Source organism: Plodia interpunctella, chromosome 2 (genome assembly GCF_027563975.2).
Source record: "Plodia interpunctella isolate USDA-ARS_2022_Savannah chromosome 2, ilPloInte3.2, whole genome shotgun sequence".
Lineage (NCBI taxonomy): Eukaryota > Metazoa > Arthropoda > Insecta > Lepidoptera > Pyralidae > Plodia > Plodia interpunctella.
In genome coordinates, this window is record NC_071295.1 from 4661643 (window position 1) to 4684825 (window position 23183).

A 23183-nucleotide genomic window follows, 5' to 3' on the forward strand; every position below is an offset into this window, starting at 1 on the left:
ATGAATTCTACTAATAAAAAGAAAAACATTATTGAAATACAAATTAACTCATGTGGTATGTACTAGTCAGCACTAGACGAGTCAAAGACAAAGGTTAGGCTGTAAATCCCGTCCAATATTTAAAATCTTTGATCCCGTCATATCTTGCATTTCGCTCATACAAGAAAGCGGACTACCTGAAAAAAAGGATTAGCAGGAAGGTGTATGAAAATCTTATTTGCAGTAGCGTATTGTGGCTTGGATGCTTGGTGCCCTGTATCAAAATTAGTTAGGTGACCAAATTGGAGCCCTAATGAAGAGTAGATTTCTCACAAGAGAAACAAATTTGCACTAAATTAAATATTATTATGATATTATTTATTAACATTTATTTATTGATTTTCGTTTATATTTAAGATGATTTCAGTTTTTTTTTTAATTCTTGTCTCTATTGACAATAGTTAGAAGTCTGCTATTCGGAATGTTATTCGTTATAACAAGCCATCACTGTCCCATCCCCATGGAATTAGTAGGTACTTTGTAAACGACATCCCATCGTAAGCATAACTTCATAGAGTTCGTTTTAATAGGACCGACTAAAAGCAATTTTTCATATACTTACCTATGGATTAAGGAGCCACTTCAGATTTTAAAAGGAATTAAGTATCGCAATTACCGACCGATCTGACCGACCGCGTGGCCAGAGTGTAAAATAAAAAAACATTCTCAAAATAGTTCTTTATATATTAATATTTCTATACGACACATGATAGTCTAGGAGAAACATGCGCTAATTAATTTTACAATAATAAACTGCTGCTATTTATTATGTTTGTTTAAAGGCACATTCAAAAATATATATACATGTAGGCCAGAGATAACATTATACCACAGTAATTGTGACACAAACTCCTAAAAATAATGGTGTATCAAAGTAAGTACAATGTATTAGAAAAAAATCAGCTGTTACGGAATGAGATTAATTTACGCACGGAATTATGTAATTAAAATATTAAACACAAATCCTCTGCGGATATCACTGCGTACAATAATTACACATCTCTTTTACCAATTTGGCAATAAATTATTTTTGATTTCACAATTTATACCAATTTGATGTTTTACGATTATGCACTTTATGTACTGGACGCTTTTTTAATAGTAACTTTGTATTTTGTTTTTTGGATAGCTTATCTAATAAGAAGCTTATCCACTAAATCATAGAAAAGTTAAAACTTTACTACTTTATGTTAATATGTTTTGTCACTATCGAACTTGATCAATATTTGACAATGAGGGAACAAGACAAAATATATTTTAACTTAAAGTAGGCCTTAACTTTTTTTAATAGGAGCTACTTTATTTACTGGATATTCATATCTTACTGCACGAACATTTTATAGGTTTATATGCTTTATTAAAACAAAGGTTAAGTAATAATTAATAACTCGAGCATGTACATTTCAAAATACTTAACGCTAAGAGTCAAATCGCAAGATGCTAACATATATCACATATATCTATAAATTTCTATGAATTTTTCCCAAACCTTTTCCACTATAGCTGATTTCATTATAGCACGCCATTTCCTCTTGTACATAGAATTACGAAATATTTTTCACAACAACAATAATTTAAAAAATCTTTTCAACAATTTACCTCACATAAATACATATAAAATACATTCATAATGCAAAGAAATAAAAAAAATGTAAAAATATATTTATGTGGTATAAAATCCTCCTATGTTGACAACGTAAACATCTTATCCATAATGGCCAAGCTAAATGCGCTACTTAAATGTAAAAATATAAATACAAATTTGTACAATGCGTTCCAAGTATCTCTCTTTTGTTAGGATTGTATATGTCTCTCAGAAAATTCTGTGAGAAACTAATTATTCACTTATACTTACACCTATGGTAAAAATAAGGCTAGACGAGGGTTTCATAATAGTGAGTTATGAAGGCACCCACTATAATAACTACCAATACTACCATACTCAAGCTTCTACAACTCACTTTGCTCCTTTGGTCACTCTCTTTTCATTTGAAGTAGAATAAGGAATGCTATTTATTCATGGAACAAAATAAACTATCCATCTAAAACATTGTTTAACATGACTAGCACAATAAACTGACATTATTCGTACATACTCCAATATTATTTAAAATTCACATGAAATGTGGGACTTTTTGCTCTAGTGGTATTTTTTCCACGTACACACGCATAATCTATTCAGTGCTTTTAAGCAATATTTGTGAGCAGGTATTAGTACTACTATTAACTACATCTTAATTAATTATTACTTAAACAATAGTAAAACCTCATATTAAACTATAAAATAAATAGGGTTTAAAATCTGCTTTAAAATAATCTAACATTGCCGTTCTATAATTAAGTATTTTTAAGTGCTATAAGACATATGGAAATAAGTATTGTATGACGACAGCCTGCACTATAGTATGTTTGACCGTGGGCTTTATCTCTTACAAATTTCATTCATATGGGTCCAGCGGTTTAGCCGTGAAAGTGTGCCATACAGATTGAAATTTTGCATGTATAATATTTGTATGGCTGTTAGATTTAGTATGACTATGGAAAATGACGGAGATTTAGCACGGAACTCTATTCTTGTTTAGAATTTGGACCAAGTGCCAATCAGATAAAGCCAGCACAAAATTAATTTATTACACTAGAATAACACTGATAAAGATTCCTTCTGTCTGACATACGCCTTAGAAAACGAGAACTAGTCCCATTTATTGTTCGATACTCGTATTAAAGCTTTCAACACGACATGTAAAATACTGAATATTACATTCAGAATGAAACTTGCGTATTTAACTAATATGTTATATACAAGTTTTTTTTTATTTCTCCTTCGATTAATAATTTTGAGTTTTATATGTAAGAATACAAAATTGATATTTGTTTGTAACATATATACAAAAGTGACGCAACATGTTCATAATGAAAGGGATCCATAGATATTTAATTTTGGTCGAACCACAAAATGCTTCTATCGAAATTCAGGTATATTTTACATGTAGATTTGAAACTTTCGAAAAACACAAAATGTAACTTTTGTTCTTTTCAACTACTAATTACAAACCCTAATAAAAAATAAGCTCCATTCCTGACGAGTCGTTACATGTGATTATAAAGCTTACAAATTTCACGAGAGCTCCCCAATTGGCGCATTTTGTAGCCACAAGTCGTGAATGAAGTTGTACAAATCGTCACTCACCGCCACCTGAAATCAGTATAAAGATTAAATTTCATAGCACTACACACAAAATTCGTTACATTTATTTAATTAATATAAAATTGATGTATTTATTCTTCGGGAGCTTTGTACTGAGGGACTATATTCGGTGCTTTCGCCTGCGTGAATTTCCCTATTTATCATTTAGTTCTGGTTTCCGAATTAAATAACACCCTATATCTTTACTACCTACTCCATACTATAAACTACTTTCATGCAACATTTCAAAAAGATTGGTTCAGTATTGTTGGGACTACGTCTAGCTATGTCTTGAGGCTTAGCTCTCGTGTGAATTTCAGGATGAAATTCTAATTACCCTATGTGCTTATTACAGATTATTATAGTATACTTTTGCAAATGTTATTGTAATCGTCCAGTTAGTTTTGCGTAACTGAATAACATATTCACTTCGCTTTTGTAATTAGTATTTATTGGATCTCCAATAAATAAATGAATTATAATATGTGAACGATAATTTGCTTAAATATTAAGTATACTTTAAGCTAAAATATGTTTTGTCTCTTTCTGTCATTGTTAAATATTATAAACGCGTGCGATAGTGACAAAACATACTTTAACTTTCGCACCTTGTAAGGCGTGGGATTCAAATTCCTCTTGATATCTTGTCGTAGAGTACGCAACGACGATTGCACTCTTTCTCTTACTTCAAGCAATGGCTTTGGGTATACACAAATGCGGCCATCATTCCAGTAAACCTGAAAATCAACATTTACATTGATTAGTAAATGAACAAATAGATCTTCTGGTACATATTAACTATAATTTATATATTTTAATTGAATAAAATCACTATATTTGTGTGATTACACACTAAATTAATAGAATACAATCATACTTACAAACTGTCACCTTTATAATATTTTATAAAGGTGACAGTTTGTAAGTAAGTTTGTTATTTCTTCATGCCCAAACGGTTAGACCAATTTTTACGAAATTTGTTAAAATGGAAGCAACATACAAGTATTCTCTCGATCCGTGAAATAATCTTAGTATTATTATTAGGTATAAAATGAATACGAAATAAATATCTCACCTATAAAAAGTAGTTGCTGAACAAACGTTACGTATGCGTTATTGAATTAAACAGGTTTGCATCCATTAGATCGTCGATGATATCATTTGGTATCGCATTATATTTATCCTCCGGTGAGTGAAACAATTTTTCCCATGTTTTTATCATGAATCACATTGGATTTTCTTACCTTGTACAAATGTTCCACTTTGCTGGGTATGACGTACGCTCTCTTGGATTCCTGGAAGGGATGCCTACAAAGCACCTTTTGTCCTACTTCTGGCGGCGCCTCGGACGATCGTTGTAACAAATCTATTAAAGCATGTCCATCGGCTCCGAAAAGTCTGTACGCCTGAAAAATAAGTCATATACCATCAAGTAGCTAAGATTTAAGGAATGAATAAAGTAGAGGTAGTGATTGACTAGTAGGTAGCTTAGATTTAGGCAATGTACATATGCCTCCGACGTCATACATAATCCCTCTCGTTTTTCACATCATTTTGTATATCCTGCCTTTTATGGGTTCATCCAACGCAGCAATGCTGTTGGGGTGTTATGGGAACCTTTATGTTGGACACGAGATAGGTTGTGTTAAGATAGTATTCATTCTTCAAAAAATACTGTTTTTATAGTTAAGTTTCGTGTCATTTGGGTCGTCAAATGTGCACTTTCAAAAATGTAGAAACATCAGTTAACCACTACTCTCTTGACTCTGCATATTTTTTTATAAAATGACAGTCAATCACATATAGCGACAGGTAATATGCATACAATAGGTAGGTAGTTTATCTAGATTTACGTAGGCATTCGTCTCAAAATAAACCAGTAATGTTGGATATATGTATTGTACTGTTACATTGTAGTTTAGGATAAGAAATATTCCATCGTTAAGTAAATAATATTTAAGATTTATTACAGTCTGTTGACAAACAGTGCACCGATTTATCATTTCTCCTTGAACCTAGTATATATTAATAAGTTACTATGTTATCTTTGAAAATAAAGGAACAGTGTGTTTCTTTCAAGATAGTAAAAATAAAAATTGTACACTTGACAAATTAATGAATATGAATATCAAAACACAAGTAGCATTGATAGAGACGACGCAATAAGCTCTGCATATAATACGTGGAGGATAAATAACAACTAAACTTATTATTAATATAATTAATTAAGGCCACTTTCTTCTGAAACGACCTTCGGTTTAAGAATGACAGATGTAAATGCGAATGACAAGATAAGAATGAACTTTCATATATAATTAGGTAGGTATATACGATTGGACAGAAATAACTACAACATTTAAAAACCGGTCAAGTGCGAGTTGAAGTCGCGTGAAGAGGATTTTCCTGTAATCTTTCGTATTCGGAGATCAAGGGGCATCGCTAGAAACGCCAGGGGTGTCATGCACGTGAACTCCGTATAAGTTTTTATAGTAGACAATATTATCGAGCGCGTATTTTTAAAACCACTAGCGCCACCTATCCAATTTTTCTCAAATACAAACAAAATATTAATTCGAGATATATACACTATCTTACCAAATTTCATATGATTAGGTCCAGTAGATTCGGAGCAAATTGAGTGTGACAGACGAACGGATAGAGACACACGTGATCCTATAAGGGTTGTTTTTTATTTCTGTACGGATTTTCTAAATGATTATTTTCTATCTTGGCTACAATTTTTAAAATTAAATTGTTAATAATATTTACAACTTAAAAAATTTAAATAATTTTTACAATTTAAAAAAATGTAAATATAAATAATACCCAAATATGACTTGAAGAGAAATCTTAATTTTTTTAACTATATTCCGTGTTTTAAACAGTAATGATAAAGTGAATGAACTACGACATACGATTTTACTGGGTTCCTACAACCACTATTTGCTGCCTACTTAGATCATCGAACAGCTTTTGAAACGTCAAAAAACGTAGGTCTTAATCGGTGGCAATCAGCATAACTTGCATAAAACATAGTTACTACACCAATTACTGTTTACAACCACAAAAACCTTGTAGATAATGATATTCTTATCATTGGCATATAAATTCATACAACATTATAATTATGGATCCAAAAGATTGAGTCAGCTTAAAACTAAGGAAGTAATTCCTTAATATCTACAAATTGCAAGTATACTAAAAGGTTATTGAGTTTATACCTCTTTGTGACCGGGAATAGTGACTTTTCCGACATCTTGGCTCAGTTTGATTCGTGGCTGGCCATTTATTTCCACCAATTTGTAGACGCAGCCTAAGGCAGGTTGCCGTTGACACGTTACTGTAATTAAAAAGCTGCCATAATTATGGGGTGCTTGATGACTGCGGCAAAATAAGCGTCGATAGTTTTGTGAATCGAGCACGTGCACCTATTTTTGTAAGGGATTTTTGTTCCCGTCATTAGGCGCAAAACGTACAATGCGGGCCTCGTATTTTGCCGCATCAAACTTCTTTTATTCTTGGATCTAGTTAGTGGTTTAAGAGCTTCTTAATCTAAATGGCCCAACAAACGATTAGAAAATCATCATCATTATCATAACAATCGTTCATCAACAACTAAAATGATTTATATAAGTTTTCTCAAAATGAGTGAAATTCCACCCAGATCAGAGTGAACATGCTTAGCTAAGAAGTATACTTAACTACCACCATCTATATTCCTTTATCATTATAATACCCATCTATTTACTCACTTAAATTACAAGGCGGCCATAATGAAATCTACATGACATGTACAAATTATAAATATACTAATCTAATTAGATATACTCGTTATCATTCTTACATCATGTATTAGGTACAAAAATGACAAAAATTATACGTAGTTAAATGCGATATCATTATTTCCAGTTTAGATTTACACTGTTCATTGTACGAACTGACAAAATGTCAAACTTTGTTGAGGATTTGTAATTTTTTTCTATTTCACGTTATTATAATCGAATGATTGCAGCTATGGTTGTAAGGAAATATATACTCATCTCAGTATATTTACGAGGTGGACTCAATAAGAAAATTTGACTAGTGTGCTCTTTATCTCAAAAACAAATGTTTTGTAGTACCTAAATGTGTCCCGATACCAAAACTGTCGATCTTATGCCCTTGTTCATTGAGACTAAGAATGGTCTCCTCGTTGATGTCATTAGAGGCCACGATCGTTAATTTGGCGAACCAGGGCAGGTTAAAGGCCTCGGCAATTTGTTCAAATGTCTCCCTCGCGAGTACTGATAAGTACGCTAGGTCTCCGCTGTCGATCCGGATGCCCACCGCCCGGTACCCGCAATCATTGAGCGCAAGCGCAACGGCACAGAAATTCAGAAGCCCACTCCTGTTAGACAAACGAAAAAATCATATCAACACAATATAACTAAAGAATTAATAATCCTTCACCAAATGATGACTCAGTTAGAACATAAAGGTTACATTTTGTAATATTAAAAAAATGGTATTTCAATGACATAGACGATCTCTAAATTAAAAATTAAATTTAAAAGTACGTTACTTTTTGTTTCGCCATGCACACTATATACATGCATAATAAAGTCAAATTTAGTATGTACATAAACAAGTCAAATGCAAGTGGTGGTTAAAGATCACTCGCCAATCAACTTTACTAAAATGTCGCGTCAACTATGTACTCGCAGGAATTAAATTACTGGCGTTCTCGTTGTGGGTGCGTTGCGGTAATGCACTATGATGTCATACTTGGCCGAGTATTTAATGACTCAAGGATAGCTATGCTACCATTACTGGTTCTACTTTAAAGTAAAATCTATATATTTGTATCTTTGGTAGCCAAATGCGATGAATGAATGATATCTACGCATGCAAATAAAAACACTAACAACTGTGAACTGTGCATATCCCTATACAATGCAACTGTGCCCAATGACTAAGATTGTCCCTAATCTTGCTCATAGGTCCAGGACAATACGTCACACTGAAGCAAAGGTAAATCTCCTGTTGTTCTCATTTATTTACATTCGGTAAGTCATGAAGCGCTGTCCACATGCGCTTCACTGGTAAAGCTAAATAAAATATGTTTCTACGGCCATGAATCAGATAAATCATGTTATGAGGCCCCATGGTATCCGAGCGTGTGGTTACTGGGTGCTTAAACGTTAATGTCATCCCTCTGGAGTGAGTTACACATGCCCTTCCCGTCGATGATACAATGCATGAGCTGCGATGACGGGCCACGCCAGCTTTCAAAGAAATAGTCTAATTAATAAAATCAAATTCCACATAACTTAGACATAAATGAACGATGCAAAACAATTCAACATATTTATCAGACACCAAATGTCAAAATGAGTCTACTTGCATTTTTACCTCAGTGTGCGTTCGACCGTGCTAAATCCATATGTACTATGTACCGGTGATTTTTGTATTCTAGGACCATTGGTTCCACAGTTGCTATTGTAGCCAGAATGCCCATTCATATGCTCGCTGTGTCGTGTGGGTAAGCCTTGAAAATGATACCTCTTGACATCGTACGTATCCACTAGAGCCAAGAAACCTGACGGGAAAGCTATGGCATATGATATGAGGGCGGCGAGTTCTCCGTCACTGGCTTCCTCGGGGGATATGTCAATGACCGCGGACACTTTGTGGCGCCAGTCGGAGGCCAGCGCCAGCAGGTCACGTTTCTCGTGGGTGTGTGCGTGCGCCAGCGACACCGCGGACACGTCCGCCAGCGTGCTGAACGACGTCACGAACGAGTGTGCGTGCGTGCCCTTTACTGGTATATTGAACATTTTGCCAGCGAGCACATTGCTTGTCCCATCGAAACCACCTGAAACAAATTCACAATTGGATGCTAATTCCCTTTATCAATAGATGAGCAAACGCAACAAGTGCTGCAGTCTATGCATCTTTAATTGCGTATGCGCTGCAAGTGCGAGACGAAACAAGCTGCTCTTATTCATTTGCAATCCTACATTTTTCGTCAGACGTAGGGCTTCGTTGCGCATAGTTATTTTATAAAGGTTTCACAATATTGAAGCGTAATATACAACAAAACACGTTTAGCCTTTAAACTCCTCGTTTAATCTTAAAAGCATACCCATTCTTTCCGAAAGTCCATAAATCAAATAGACAACAAAGGCTATCAGAACTTTGCTTGCTACCAAGGAGTTCAAGGTTCGCGAAATTCGCCTGATTAAAGCTATTAAATAAACGTATATTCGTTATTGGTGCTTCTCATGAGTCAATGGCGCGATGGGGTGTGTTATATTGCACAAGTTGAGCAGGCGAGCCGCCCGTGCCTGGTACTAGCTTCAGCCGCAAAACCCGACAAAACACGCTATAATACACTACGCTAATATAAATCAATACGAAGACATGTTAATTTGTTCTTCGCCCCAAAACTACTGGAACAAAGCTATAACAAAACTTTTTCGGGTAGACAATATTCCAACTATGAGTTATGGTGGTTTAATTATTCCAGTATTGTTTGATAATGTAACCTTCTTCCTTCAGGTTTCGTAATTAATACTTTTTTATTTTCATAGCTAGTTAGATGTATGTATTACAAACCCATAAACAAGTACAGCCGCGTATGGTGTAATTAATAAAATAATATCTCACCGATATAAGCGTATTTCGAAGCAGAGAGTCCCCCGTCAGGTCCTTGGGCTCTCCGCAGTCCAAATTCTAGTAATGATACATGTTTCCCAGCGACCATACGATATCTAGCAGCATTTGTAGCCATCAGACTGAAATAAATATATACACATAAATATATGTAACTACATGTCGTGCGAATTTTATGAATAAATAATAAATTATTCTTATTATATTTAAATAACACGTTTGAAAATTATAATTGTACACTTTTCTAAATTGTATATATTATTTACATATATTTAACAGACTATACGAGAAGATTTTGCCCGTAAGAATTTTGGGATTCTAGATAGCTCATAGCATTTCTCAAGAATTAATGTTATGTCAAGAATCTGCTAGCTAATTAGCTAGAGGTCAACAATAAGGAACAAAAATCAGTAGCAGGTCGGCAGCCTGATAAATCACGCCTGATAAGATAGATCTACAAAAAATGGTATTGATATAGGTATATAGCTAGTGATATGCCTGTCAAAACAAAGTGCATCCTCAATGACAAAAATAATTTATTCTGTCTACAAGCACCTTGGTCGAGGTTGGGTTTTATTTTAACTACCCCTCAAACCGCGACGAATCTGACACGGTTCGTAAGTTCAATAAGTAGTTATCATAGATAAATTTTATCTTATCAACGTAAACCAATCAGGAATTTCTCATTACAAAACTGTAATATGGGATGTATATTCTATTATGAATAATGCATATACATAATGGATAGACAGAGATAGGTAACATTAAATTACTAGCTGATAACAGTTCAGTAGAAATTAAGTAATGTAAGGTTAAATAATATCCAAAAGTATTCAAAATCATAAACATCCTCTTGAACAGGCTATAAAATTGAAGCGTGCCTTTCGTTCTACCGGTTTGGGTCAAAGTCAAGCAGTCAAGTACAAATCTTTACGACCTCAATGTCGACAAACCATGAAATGTATTGACAGTTCCCGCTTAAGTAGCTTCTTCATAGCTTAACGATGCATAATTTACACAAATCACACTGATTTACATCTACACCAGAGTTGAGCGTAGCATATTGAAGAAAATTTGTAATCGGATTGATAATCTGATTATATTAATCAAGATTAATCAATTAATTACCGTCAATCAAGATTAAGTTCTTTCTTTTATCTATGATTACAATTATGATTATCATTAATCATATTAGAAATATTTTTCAAAGACGCAAAATAGAGAGGCAAATTAAGTCCAGTATCCAACTAAACACACTTCATATTTCAGATATTCAGTATTTGATTCAAACTTTGCATGATTCAAGACTCACGACTGCTGTGTTCTGTTTACCCCGTGAGCGACAAAACCTTGGGTGTTTACTTGAGTGAGAGCTCTTGACCTAACTTAGACCTGAACCTGGACTTAGACCTCAATCTCGCGACCTTTGTTTCGGTCTACCAAGTGGGCGAAAGACGTGATATATTGACCGCCCACCAAACCAGCCAGGATTTCTACTAAAAATAACATTACTACCTACCACTATACCTAGTGATTTTATAAGTGTAATATCTAGTGATATTTTTTGTGAAAGTAATCATGACATCAATTCAATCAGATTATAAATGTGATTGATATCAACTCTAGTTGCAGAGATGAAAAACAATAGAAAAATGGCATCCCATGTTCAAATGAAGTAACCTTTATATGATCTAATCATGTCTTGACAACCTTGTGACCTAAAAGATCATCAGGCCATTATGTCAGACTGCCACAACAGAGGTCTCAGGTTCAAACCACAATCTCTGGAAATTATTTCTTTAAGATTGACCTAAGATATTAAATGTGTGATAGATTTACATGTCTTCACATGTGTGTGTTAGATATAATCTTTAACTTAGTATTTGAACTTATATATTTATAATTATAGCATACTTACCTAGCAAAATTAACAAGTGTCAATAAAGTGGTTTCCAAGAGTTGTGTTATAATAAGGGGGCCTTCTATCCGTAGAAGTGGAACTCTGTAACATTAACATTCGTTATTTTTTCCATTTAAGGGAAGAAATAAATTGTTATTTCTTATTGATGTAATAAAATACAAACCTGGGGAAAACAACTGATCCCTCCTCTATGGCGCTAAGCTTTATGTCCTTGCAAGTCAAATCTTTTAAATAAGCAAAAAACTCAGGTTCTATGTTATCAGGCAAAGTTTGGGTCAAGTACTCTATATCTGAAATTTTAATAAAAGTTTTGTAATGCATATTAAAATATTGCTATAATACAAATTATGAAATTAAAAGTTGAATGTCCATACCACTGTCGGAGTAATGGAAATTTTGTAAAAATTTTAGACATTCCTCAAGTCCTGCAAAAATTGTGAATTCCCCCTGGAAGGGGTTGTTTCGAAAGAATAAATCAAAAACAGCCACATCATTTACTTTCCCAGATTTCCAGTATGCATAAGCCATAGTTATTTGGTAAAGATCTGAAAATCAAAATACAGTGAAACATGCAATAGAATACTCCTCAAGATCTTATCCTTCATGAGAGTGTTTCTGGGAACAAGTTCAAGATAATTAAACATTTACCACCACTTCTTGTAGCCCATCAATTTATAATAATGAGTAAGTAGGCCAGATCTTTATCTATATAAGAAACTAAGGTAATTTGATAAATCATTAAATAATCATGGTGAAGCATTCAATTCACAGAAACAAATACTATAACATTATTTTTCTTCTATAAGAATAGTTATTAATGCAGGATCTAGTCATACAGGTACATAGAAAACATTCGAGTCCTGTGAGCACTGAAAAAAGTTGTGGGGTGCCTTCCTTTGCAGTCTTCAAATTCACAAGTAAAAAATACTACCTTACCTACTTTAGTGAAAATATATTTTTAATTTACTTTTTAAATAAGTTTTTTCTATCACTGTTTAATTAGGTATGTAGTTTAGTTATGTATCAGTAGATAATTAGAATGTTAGTGTAGGTATTACAATATAATCGAACTAATATAGAATATAGTACAACAAGACAAATAGGTTAATTTTAACCTCAGCAATAGCAGTTGTACCTATTATACGGAAAAATCATATTTTTTTTATTAAGTTGACATAGAGAAAGAGAAGTAGTATCTACGAGCTGAAGGTAAATACTAGTAAATACCTAGGCATTTTTTTAAAATTAGCTTATAACTTAAGTTTCTTCTTACCAGTTAGTAGAGGTTGCACAATACCATTTTGTCGTGCCATTTTTCTATAGTAATCCGTTTTGTCACTCGACATCTTCGTAGTTAGAAACGTAACAGCAAAATATTATAGGGAACGTGAGAAATGTATGATATCTGCCGCGCGACTAAAAAAAATAGTTTCATAGTGATCAAGTGATCAACAGCACGGCTTATCAGCGCGCCAAACACGATTTGACATAAATTTACGCATGCGTACAATTTTCTATTGACGAGCTATTGTTTAGAGGTCAATCTTGAAGGTCGTGAGCTTTTAATGAAATCTGGTTATGCCAAACATTTGAAAAAACCTTTATACTAATTAGGTAGATAAATTCATTACATATGATTCCGACAAAAATAAAGAAAATAAATATCAAAGTAGGCTAAAAAGAAAAAAAAAGTGTAATTTGACGTCACTGTTGTGTGATAGATTTGGTTTGGGTTGCCATCTTACAAAAAACGAATCGATGCAATTCAGCTACAGATTTTAATCGATACAAAATCTATAAATGTAATTAATCGATAAAAATCGTTGTCTCAACACAATATAATATTGTGAAGCATATACTTAGCCACGGAATAATAAACATAGCTGTCCACCAAAATACGTTCGGTGTCCTAATCAGGATTCCTAATAACGTCTTCAGATTCGGAATTCCGTGATACTGACCCAACACTTTTCAATTATAATAAAGTGCGATAGCGCGTAAAACATATTTTATCTTAAAGTAATGCTTTAACTTTTATATGAATAACGGGGCTAATAATTTTTTGAATTGATAATATGAACTCTTGGGCTAGCGATAATATCGTTTCTAACGATAATGTAGAGAAATAGCATCCTTCGCCAACACTAATATTTTGACAGCCTAACTTTCTGACAACTCCCCTCCGTGTACTGCTGTTCATTCAACTGTTCTGTGCAACTCCGCAGATCATTATGTGCAACTCCCATATTTATTGATTTTGATAAGTAAAGGGCAATAGGGCTAGAATCTCATATCGAGAAAGACCGTCAAATACCCTCAAAATATACATTGAAGACTGAGAGACAACTTCAGATAGGTAACTATCTGAAGTTGTCTCTCTTTGGGAATGCTCTTGTCGTCTCTTAGATTTTGAGGCCTTAATTACACCTCTTAGTCGTCTCATACATCCACGGGAGGATATGGAATACGTATTGATATCAAATTATCAACCAATCATACAAGAAACATAAATGCGTACCAAAAGTACTCTAAAGAGAAAATGGACAGAGCTCTAATATCTACAGGCTTTCTTTAATTACCATCTATGCGACGAATGTATAGACGACGACGATTAATTTATAAAAATACAGGGTGTTTCTTCAAATTACAATAAAACAACAATCAAATGTAACAATCACTCACGCATAATATACTTTGCTCTCAGAAATACATTGCGGTTGTAAAATACGGAATATGGTAGTTGCCCTAGAGTCAAAATCAAAACAGATATTTCCAAACGTCAAAAATTCTTTTTTACAGCACTCTCCAGAACTTTTTTATGTAAGATACATAATATATTGCTATCTCTTCGATATATACTCCGATCGTAGTGTGTAACTTGCAGCATCACATAGTTAAACATTTTACCGCGCAAAAAGGAGATCGAGCTACAGATGACAGAGATAGCAATGCATGTAGAGATGTGCTTTAGATCATAACTTGTTGTGAGTACCGGATCCAGTTTTACCTATAGCTTTATGGACTTAATGAGAACTAATATATAACATTAATCAATTTTCGTGTTTTATATGAATTATTTTTTCCATTATATTTTTACTCCCAGGTAACTATCATTATTGTAAAGCACATTGATTTTTTTATCTAATTGGAGTTACATTAGGTATCAAGCCAATTTGCAACAGGCGACTATTTTAACAATATATTTTTAGATATCAAGGCCAGTGGTCTGTCTTTTCCAGGATGTTCTTTATTGTGGTGTATGAGCAATCCTCTTCGTGTAACAAATTTTTCTGGGCACAATGTACACTGGAATGGTTTCTCTCCTGTATGTTGATACATATGGTACTGGAAAGAAGGATATGTAATTATTTTTTCAAATTCAAGGAAAAACTGCGTAGATAGTCGTTAGAAGATATCTCGCGTTTGCTCTTTCAACAATTAGTGTGAAGACAATTTTATTTCTCATAATATTAAACTGGGATATGTTTTATTGATCACCGGCGGGCTCGTTTACAACAAAATTCCAAATCAATATAAAAGCTTAAATTTAAATCTATTTAAAAAGCACCTCAAGTCTTTATTAACTGATAAATGTTATTATACTTTAAATGATTTCTTTAATGATAGACTCTGATAGAATTTAGTGCTAGTATACATTATAATTCTTTTTTTGTTATTTGTAGTGGATAGCATGCTCCTCTTTATTTATTTATATTTGCATACCTATATTCGGTAAAACATATTTGTACTCATGTTTTTGGCAAATAAATGTTTTCTTTCTTTCTTTCTCGGCTTCACTTAGTTAAAAACATAATAAGGTATACACTGAAATCTTCCTCAGACTATCTATTGTTAAAAATCTATGTAGTACTTAGTTTAATTTTATTGCGACCAGACAGATAGACCGACGCGGCAGTGAACTTTGTTTATTATAAAACAAAATCCACTGCCGCGTCGGTCTATCTGTCTGTTCTGTGAGGATGTGTTAAAGAGGCGATCTTACATGAAAATATCATTACACTGTAGATCATTGTAGTTAGACAAGCGCAACTTACTGTAAAGTTATCCCTTTTCATGAAACTGTGATCACATATAGTGCACTGATACTTGACAATTCCTTTGACAGAATTAATTTGAGGCTTAGGTGCAATCGGTTTGTATGAAAGTGGTAGGTTTTCTCGTGACACAGCACCGTATCGTCGCATCTTTGAATCTACACGTCTGCCAGGATGCATACGATTCCTGTGAGAATAACAGTTGCCTGAACTGGCAAAGCTTTTTTCACAAAATGGACATTTGTATGGCTTTTCCCCACTATGCAGGTTGATGTGGAACTGTAAGAAAACAAAACATAGTAGTTACAAGTAATTAGTGCACTAGTTGTGTTGCCTCGTCACTCCCTTTGCCATAAACTAGATGTGACTTCCGTGGCGCAAACTCTAGTAGGTAATAAGTTTATCGTGAAGTGGTAGATCTAGAAGCGCAAAATATAGCTATAAAGATTTTAGAAACGGTATTTCGATGTCAATCGCTAAAACCTAAAAAAACATAAAATGATATTCCTACTCTCAGAAAAGTGAAGATATGCTTTGTATTGTCGTACACTTCAAAATTCCACCTTGCGGTCATCGAGGGACCATAGTTTTTTCAAAATATTTATGCCTTATAGTAAACAAGCTTTTGCCGGCGGCTTAGCCCGCTTTAATTTTCCGGAATGAAAGGTCATTATATGTCATTCTCCACATTTCAAACTACATGTATGCAAAATTTCAAGAAGATTAGTTGAGTAGATAGAGCATGAAAAGCGTGAGGAGGACGCTCACCAGCCGGCCGCAATACAAAACGGGGGGTGACAATGGTTGCCCCGCGCATGCTCCCGCCACGCTGTTCCTCACCTCTCACGAACGTGATGCGCGTGTTCCCACTTCCCTTACCTTTAAATCTTGATTCCTCTTGAAACTTTTCTTACACAAATGACATTGATAAGGCCTCTCTGTACTATGTGTTACACTATGAGTTTTAAGATTGCTCAAAGTGTTGTAAGAGCGTTTGCAGATGTTGCAGTTGTATGATTTTCCATCAATTTCATGTGCTGCCATATGGGCAATTAAATTCTTTTCTGACCTGAAACTGATTGGATTCATTTTGAGAATATGTATATCACTGCATAGTATAAAGAACGAACGGTGAAAACCGCATGAAAATTCGTGCACTAGTTTTTGAGTTTATCGCGAACAGACAGATGCAGGAGAGGACTTTGTTTTATATTATGTAATGTTCTAAAAAATCTGGTATTTATATGTTCTTCATAGTCGTATTACTCATTGCTGAGGGTCGTGGTGATTACGTGGAAAGAAACACACACAACCACTTTCTTAGTAATATTAATGGAGCGGGTTACCATTGCCTTCTCCATTTCACACACAAGATAATAATCAGCCAGTGTGCAGTTTCCTCATGATATTTGCCTTCACTGGAAACAAGTGGTGGTAGATGAAAACTACTATAAATGAGTTTGATTGGCATACAAACTCATGTGGCAAGAATAGGCTTTTATCTTAACTATTAAACCACTCTTTTAATTTGACGTCCTCGGTGGCGCAGTGGTAAAGCTCTTGCCACTGAACCGAGAGGTCCCGGGTTCAATCCCCGGTCGGGTCATGATGGAAAATGATATTTTTCTGATTGGCCTGGGTCTTGGATGTTTATGTATCTATGTAAAATATAGTATCATTGAGTTAGTATCCCATAACACAAGTCTCGAACTTACTTTGGGGCTAGCTCAATCTGTGTGATTTGTCCTAATATATATATATATATCCTAATATATAATTTATATACACTAGCTTTAAGCTTGTTACCTCCTGCCATAAGAAAATTGTTTTTACATGGAAATCAAGCCAATGTATTTAGACATATGTTTTTAATTATATATGAACATCATGGCTTGGTTTTCATGGGAAAATAACTTAAATATGGCTGATATAGAAATCTTTACAAAAAACTTACCATCGTCCACATATTGTGCACAGACCACTTAATTTATGCTCTTTTATGTGTGCAATCAAATCACTTTTATAATCAAAACCTGCCTCACATGAATTACATCTGAAACATTTGTCATCTCCATTGCAATGAATCCAAGAATGGTTTTTTAATGCAATTTCAGTTAAAAAGCTCCTATCACATGACAAACAGGGAAATGGCTTCAATATTTGATCTGGTGTAACATCTTTTCTTATAAGTTTAATAGTAACAGTTTCTTGGTCCACACTGTGCATATGTGTAACATCTTGGGTTATATAAGTATGGTTTGGTTCACTAGATGAATTTGAATCATTATCTAATAAATCATCTGGTGACATTATTCTTTCAGAGTTTTGTAAAACCATCATAGGATCTACACTTATTTCCATTTCAGTAAATTTATTTTCATCATCACAATTATCTCCATTGTCAGATTTTGGTTCAGACTTCACAGTTAATTTTTGTTCAGCAACAAATTGTTCCACCATGGAGCAGCGGTTTAAAAGAACTTCTTGTGCACTTCTAGCGGAATCTATAAAGTTACAAACAGTCTGTAGTGTAGAGCAACATGAGATACAAATATTTTTGGGGAGTTTGTCATCTTGGTCAACCTGAAAATGATTATTCACAATTTTTATTACTAAAATATTAATGAAGGTACTTTGTTAACGATTTTCCAGTAACACATCCAAATATGAATGGTAATTTTAATGAACATTAACAATACTACAAGTTATTGTAAAATGATAGGTAACAATTAACACTATTTCTCACTAACTTTTAGCCATTATGAAGCTGTTTATGTCTATGATATTAGTGGGCTACATTTGTTTTGATCAGATATCAAATTCAATAAGAAATGTATTTATTGCTGAAAAGAACATACAACTCATCAACTCGAATGGCTTTAATAAATAGGTCTAGATTAAAATAATTTGTCTGTTATTTTCATTAAAAAAGAAAAATAGAAATCAATGATTTTCAGAATTGAATTATTTGGTACTTCAAAGTTGTCTTCATGCCACTTTACTGTCTCAGACCCTAGCTAAAGAGAGATAGAAACATTATGTATAGGTATGTGTATGAAAGGAAGGAATATTTTTACCTCAATCATTAGATATTTATTTAGCTTGCTATGGAGAAGCATAGCCTTAGCTTCTTCACCAAAAATCATTAAAGTGACTTCCTGTTCTTCTGCACAAAGGCGACAACATCTTTCAAAGCTTTTTTTAATCTCCTCTTCACCCATTCCGAATAAATGTTAAACTAGGGCTATATCTAACACAGTTCGAAAGTATACTGTAATGATTTTTCCATTTTGTCTACCCGGTGAACGACAACGCATGCGCGTGGCAAGATAGCGTTGTTGAGTATTGTATACTTCATTATTGATATTTTTCGAAAGTACGATCTCATCTTAGAAACAAATGCGCAAACTCGAGGATGTCTCCTTTCCTTAGATTATTGAATGGAGACACTTGCACGAGCACCAATATACTCTGGAACTGAAGTCAGCTACAAACAAAAATAAAAAGTATAAGGATATAGGTCTGTACATGTTTGTGTAATTAAACGTAAATCTTTATATTGCTTTGCTCGCTTTCTTACTATAATTATTTATCATTGCATTTTTGCACAAAATTATTACCTACCTACGTGGCAAAAAATTGAATTAAAATCTAAAAGCTAATATTAATGTATTTTTCAAAGTCTAGTAGCGCCCCCACAGAAATCTTGTTTTTTGGTCATTTTGACATGACTGCTGAAAAACGGTGACATCGACAGTAACATGACAGCGTCCCAATATTTTGTGTCTTTTTTTTGCATAGAAAGTTGTCCATTCTGCTATTTGAACGTTTACGTTTACCTACTTTTGCAGAAATTCAAAGATTTAATGCAAGTAGTGGTTTAATGTGGGTAATAATACAACGCTTTAATGCAAGGTACTACAGGATAACACAGATAAAAGAACATTACATTGAAGCAGGACAATGAAACTATCCTAGTCAACATGACTGAAGCAGGCACTCCTAAGAACTTTAAATGCTTCTGTATAGGGTACACCTGTTGCCATGGTACGATGTTTAAATCTTCTCCTAGTACTACACTCCGGTTTGATAACATCGACATCTCTTCAGTCTCTTGCATAACACATCGCAGAATAAATAAATCAAAAAACGGCTACCGCAGTTGGGCACGCGTTCGTGGCTCGTGGCCCATCCGAACTAGGAAGATTACTCTCATAGTCTTATTTATGTGAGTCGAGTCCTGTTGCGGCTACAGCTTGAGCATGGGCGTCTAAGATAATTATGTAACTAGCTGATTATACCCGCGGTCTTACCCCAGTTATTTTTTTCATACAAAATGTTTACTCCCACACCCTATAGGTGTATAATTCATAATATCTGTATGTATAATTCGAATTGAATATACTAAACACTTTCTTATAGTCACATCCATTCATCCAAAAATGTCTCTAACTTCAGCTTTTGTTTTTAATCGCATTTTTTTTGTCTACTGACGACTCTTGATTATAAACTTTCTTACTTATTAAGTATATCTATTATAGTTAGTATATAGGTACTTAGATAATTTTTTGTTTGATTAGCCTCACCGTGGTTAAGCTCATGAATCTGAGGCTTGTATTGTGTAGAGCTTACAGCTCACATTCGACAATAATACCTAGGTACCTATAACACAGATACAAGAACAATGTAATGTTCTTATATTTGTGGTATATATCTTACTAGCTTTTGTCCACAACTTCGTAAGTGAATAAAAAGTTTTATATATATTGTCGAATATGAAAATATACAATGCAGGACAATATGAAAACCGAATCCGAGAACTCGAAGTTCAAACCTAGCTAGCCAGCAGTAATCCTAGCTATGCGATGGGTTCAGAGGTTTGAGTATATATATATATATATGAATGTATCCTAGGCATTGATTTATTTAAGGATATTTGATTTTATTCAGTCTAACAGAAATGCAATGCTGCCTTGCCTATAATTCGCTTTCTCGCTAAACCATACCTACCCAATCCAATCTCAGGCGATTAGTTGGTACTATACGCGAATAAAAGTAGATTTTCGACATTACTCTGAAAAAGCAAAATTGTGTAGCTCATACGTATCTACTTCTATTAGTTCTATCCTATTCATTAATCAAAACGAATATGAACGCATGAACATCTGAAAACACGCTTGTAAACAGAAACCACTGAACTGAAAGACACTGTAGAAAAAAGGGATTTTTCCATGTTTTTGTAACTAATATTGTTTGCATTTATTTCTTAGCAAATAAAATTCCATTACATTAAAGTTTTTGTACCATGTCTATCGTATAGGTAGATGGATTTGTAGTAGGTACTATTTAATAGGAACTACCTATTTTATTTGTAAGTTGTTAGTAGTTAAGTACCTATAAGTTTAATTTAGGTAGTTTTAATTTTATAGATAAAATGTAAATTCAAATAAAGAATATATTAAAATATAGATAGATAAATAGTTACTTTCTACAGCCTATTATGTTATTTTTTTAGGAACTTTCTGTATGTAAATATTCTCTGTAGAACGTGATGTGATGAACGACATTCGATGGAATACCAAATGTATCCAGTATATTTTTTATAAGTTCAATTTAAAAATGTTAGGGACCAAAGGACCATGTCATACCTATCCCAATCCCACCCAAGGTGCAAGTTGATTTTGTAACGTTTTTCACCCTTATTTTTTCTGTCAATCTGGTTAGTAGGTAAGTCGCAGACTAGGTAGGTAGGTATATACTAATAACACAAAGTGTTAGTACGTACCTAAACTATACTTAGTGCAAAGAAATTAAACAAAATGTACGTTCCAATATTATAAGCTTCAGCCCCAGCTAGATTATGCTTTCTTACGCGTTCTACCTTTACGGCAACTCAAGGAGATAGTAGTAGGTAAGCCAAGGGGGGAGGTGAGGGGCATCGTTCTCGAAGACCGGTCTGCCGTCTGTGGTGTGCGGGTGGTGCGGCGGGTGCGCGTGGGCAGGGAGTATTGCGCGGTGCGGGCGGGGCATGCGTCAGTGCCGTCAGTCACAGTCGCGCAACGAGCGCTAAATTGCAAGGACGTCGGGTGGCGCCGCGCCAACCCGTCGCGTGCTAGTGTTGTGTCACAGCGGTGGGCCAGGTCGGTTTCGAGATTTCTTCGTACCGACACAACAATGGCTCTCAACTCGGACGCTGAACAGAAATCGAACCTGGTCCTCCGCGTGGACCAGGATTCGGACTCGGTTCTACAGTCATTGTTTGACACAGTGCTCAAGCCGGACTCAAAACGGCCGCTGCAGGTGCCTCTCCGTATGCGACAGCTTCCAAAGTCGTTCTTTAACCCGCCGTCGACCGGTTCCAAGTCGCCATCTGTGTCTCACTCGCGAGAAAACTCGGCGGACTCGGCGTTCGGATCGTCGTCCGCGACTGGCGCCGCACCAGTGTCACACTCTCGAGCACATTCATCACCAGCCAGTTTGCAACAAACGTATGCAGCGGGTCAGCAAAATCAACAGGCACCGCTGCATCATCAACATTCAAAACAAAGATCGTATGATGTTGTATCACATATTCCAGACGATCTTGGGCCTTTGCCTCCTGGATGGGAACAAGCGCGTACACCCGAAGGCCAGATTTATTATCTCAAGTAAGTTAAATCATAGCTTTAATTACTTTTATCTGTGTTTATTTACTACCTATGGACATGACGAATTTCAACTTTAATTTTAGTTTTGCTATATATTGAACAGGTGCCTATCTCTAGACCTTTGTTTAACACCATGTTAATTAAACTAGCGCAAGTTAGCATAGTCAACAGTGAAGCAGAATTGAAGGAGGTTTATACCTGTAGGTACTTTGGTACTTATACACAACTAAAAACCCTTGTTTCAGCATTTCACGTATTATAATACCTATACCCGTCTAGTTAAAAATAAATATTTTACAACTACGTAGGTACCACAGTACAGCTCTATGTACTGTCAACTGTATGTACCTATGTAGGAACAAAGCAGGGACTAGGTATGTGCTGGCAATAACGACGGTTTTTAATGATTTTGTGTAGCTTGATTTGCTAATGTCTGTGTAGGTATAATTATGTCAGCATGCATGCGGTTTTACCATATTGACAGACTATAATGTTTACAGAAAGATTTCCTATACAACTATAGGTTACCAACAAGTTTTGAAGTAGGTAGCATCTTACGTATTAGGTATTATATTAGTAACTAGTACGTCCTGATTTTGTTGACCAGTATACGTTAGTAAATTATTACCACAGCAGCTATAGGGTTTCTAAGAGTAAACACTAACTCATGCAATGAACAC

At 34.5% G+C, this 23183-nt stretch overlaps 3 protein-coding genes across 9 annotated transcripts in view; 1 reads left to right on the plus strand and 2 right to left on the minus strand.

The window, feature by feature from the left end:
- Positions 1 to 702: 702 nt before the first annotated feature.
- On the minus strand, positions 703 to 13517 carry Naprt (Nicotinate phosphoribosyltransferase). 3 transcript variants are annotated; one of them, XM_053757408.2, is made up of 12 exons: positions 13310 to 13517; positions 13075 to 13217; positions 12176 to 12346; positions 11965 to 12091; positions 11799 to 11882; positions 9875 to 10002; positions 8618 to 9080; positions 7348 to 7613; positions 6448 to 6566; positions 4471 to 4632; positions 3835 to 3963; positions 703 to 3235 (listed from the first exon to the last, which is right to left on the minus strand). In XM_053757408.2, the coding sequence occupies exons 2-12, from the start codon at positions 13145 to 13147 to the stop codon at positions 3158 to 3160; spliced, it is 1800 nt and encodes a 599-aa protein (XP_053613383.1). In that variant the 5' UTR covers positions 13148 to 13217; positions 13310 to 13517; the 3' UTR covers positions 703 to 3157. The 3 variants fall into 3 exon arrangements, with proteins under 3 accessions (XP_053613383.1, XP_053613392.1, XP_053613373.1); XM_053757417.2 differs by having other exon boundaries at positions 8768 to 9080; positions 13075 to 13517; XM_053757398.2 differs by having other exon boundaries at positions 13075 to 13517.
- Positions 13518 to 14464: 947 nt separating this feature from the next.
- Positions 14465 to 19611, minus strand: LOC128679051 (zinc finger protein 32-like). 3 transcript variants are annotated; one of them, XM_053761011.2, is made up of 6 exons: positions 19481 to 19611; positions 18934 to 19343; positions 17811 to 18439; positions 16736 to 16931; positions 15857 to 16135; positions 14465 to 15146 (listed from the first exon to the last, which is right to left on the minus strand). In XM_053761011.2, the coding sequence occupies exons 2-6, from the start codon at positions 19075 to 19077 to the stop codon at positions 14988 to 14990; spliced, it is 1407 nt and encodes a 468-aa protein (XP_053616986.1). In that variant the 5' UTR covers positions 19078 to 19343; positions 19481 to 19611; the 3' UTR covers positions 14465 to 14987. The 3 variants fall into 3 exon arrangements, with proteins under 3 accessions (XP_053616986.1, XP_053617004.1, XP_053617013.1); XM_053761029.1 differs by having other exon boundaries at positions 19437 to 19488; XM_053761038.2 differs by lacking the exon at positions 19481 to 19611 and having other exon boundaries at positions 17811 to 18360; positions 18934 to 19346.
- A 2261-nt stretch (positions 19612 to 21872) lies between these two features.
- Positions 21873 to 23183, plus strand: part of yki (yorkie) — a 30801-nt gene continuing 29490 nt past the window's right edge. Inside the window, exon 1 of one of the 3 annotated variants that reach the window (XM_053757750.2) lies at positions 21873 to 22503. In XM_053757750.2, the coding sequence (XP_053613725.1) occupies positions 22031 to 22503 (473 nt within the window). In that variant the 5' untranslated portion in view covers positions 21873 to 22030. The remainder of the gene's footprint in view (positions 22504 to 23183) is intronic. The other 2 variants (XM_053757742.1, XM_053757732.2) reach the window with 2 other exon arrangements.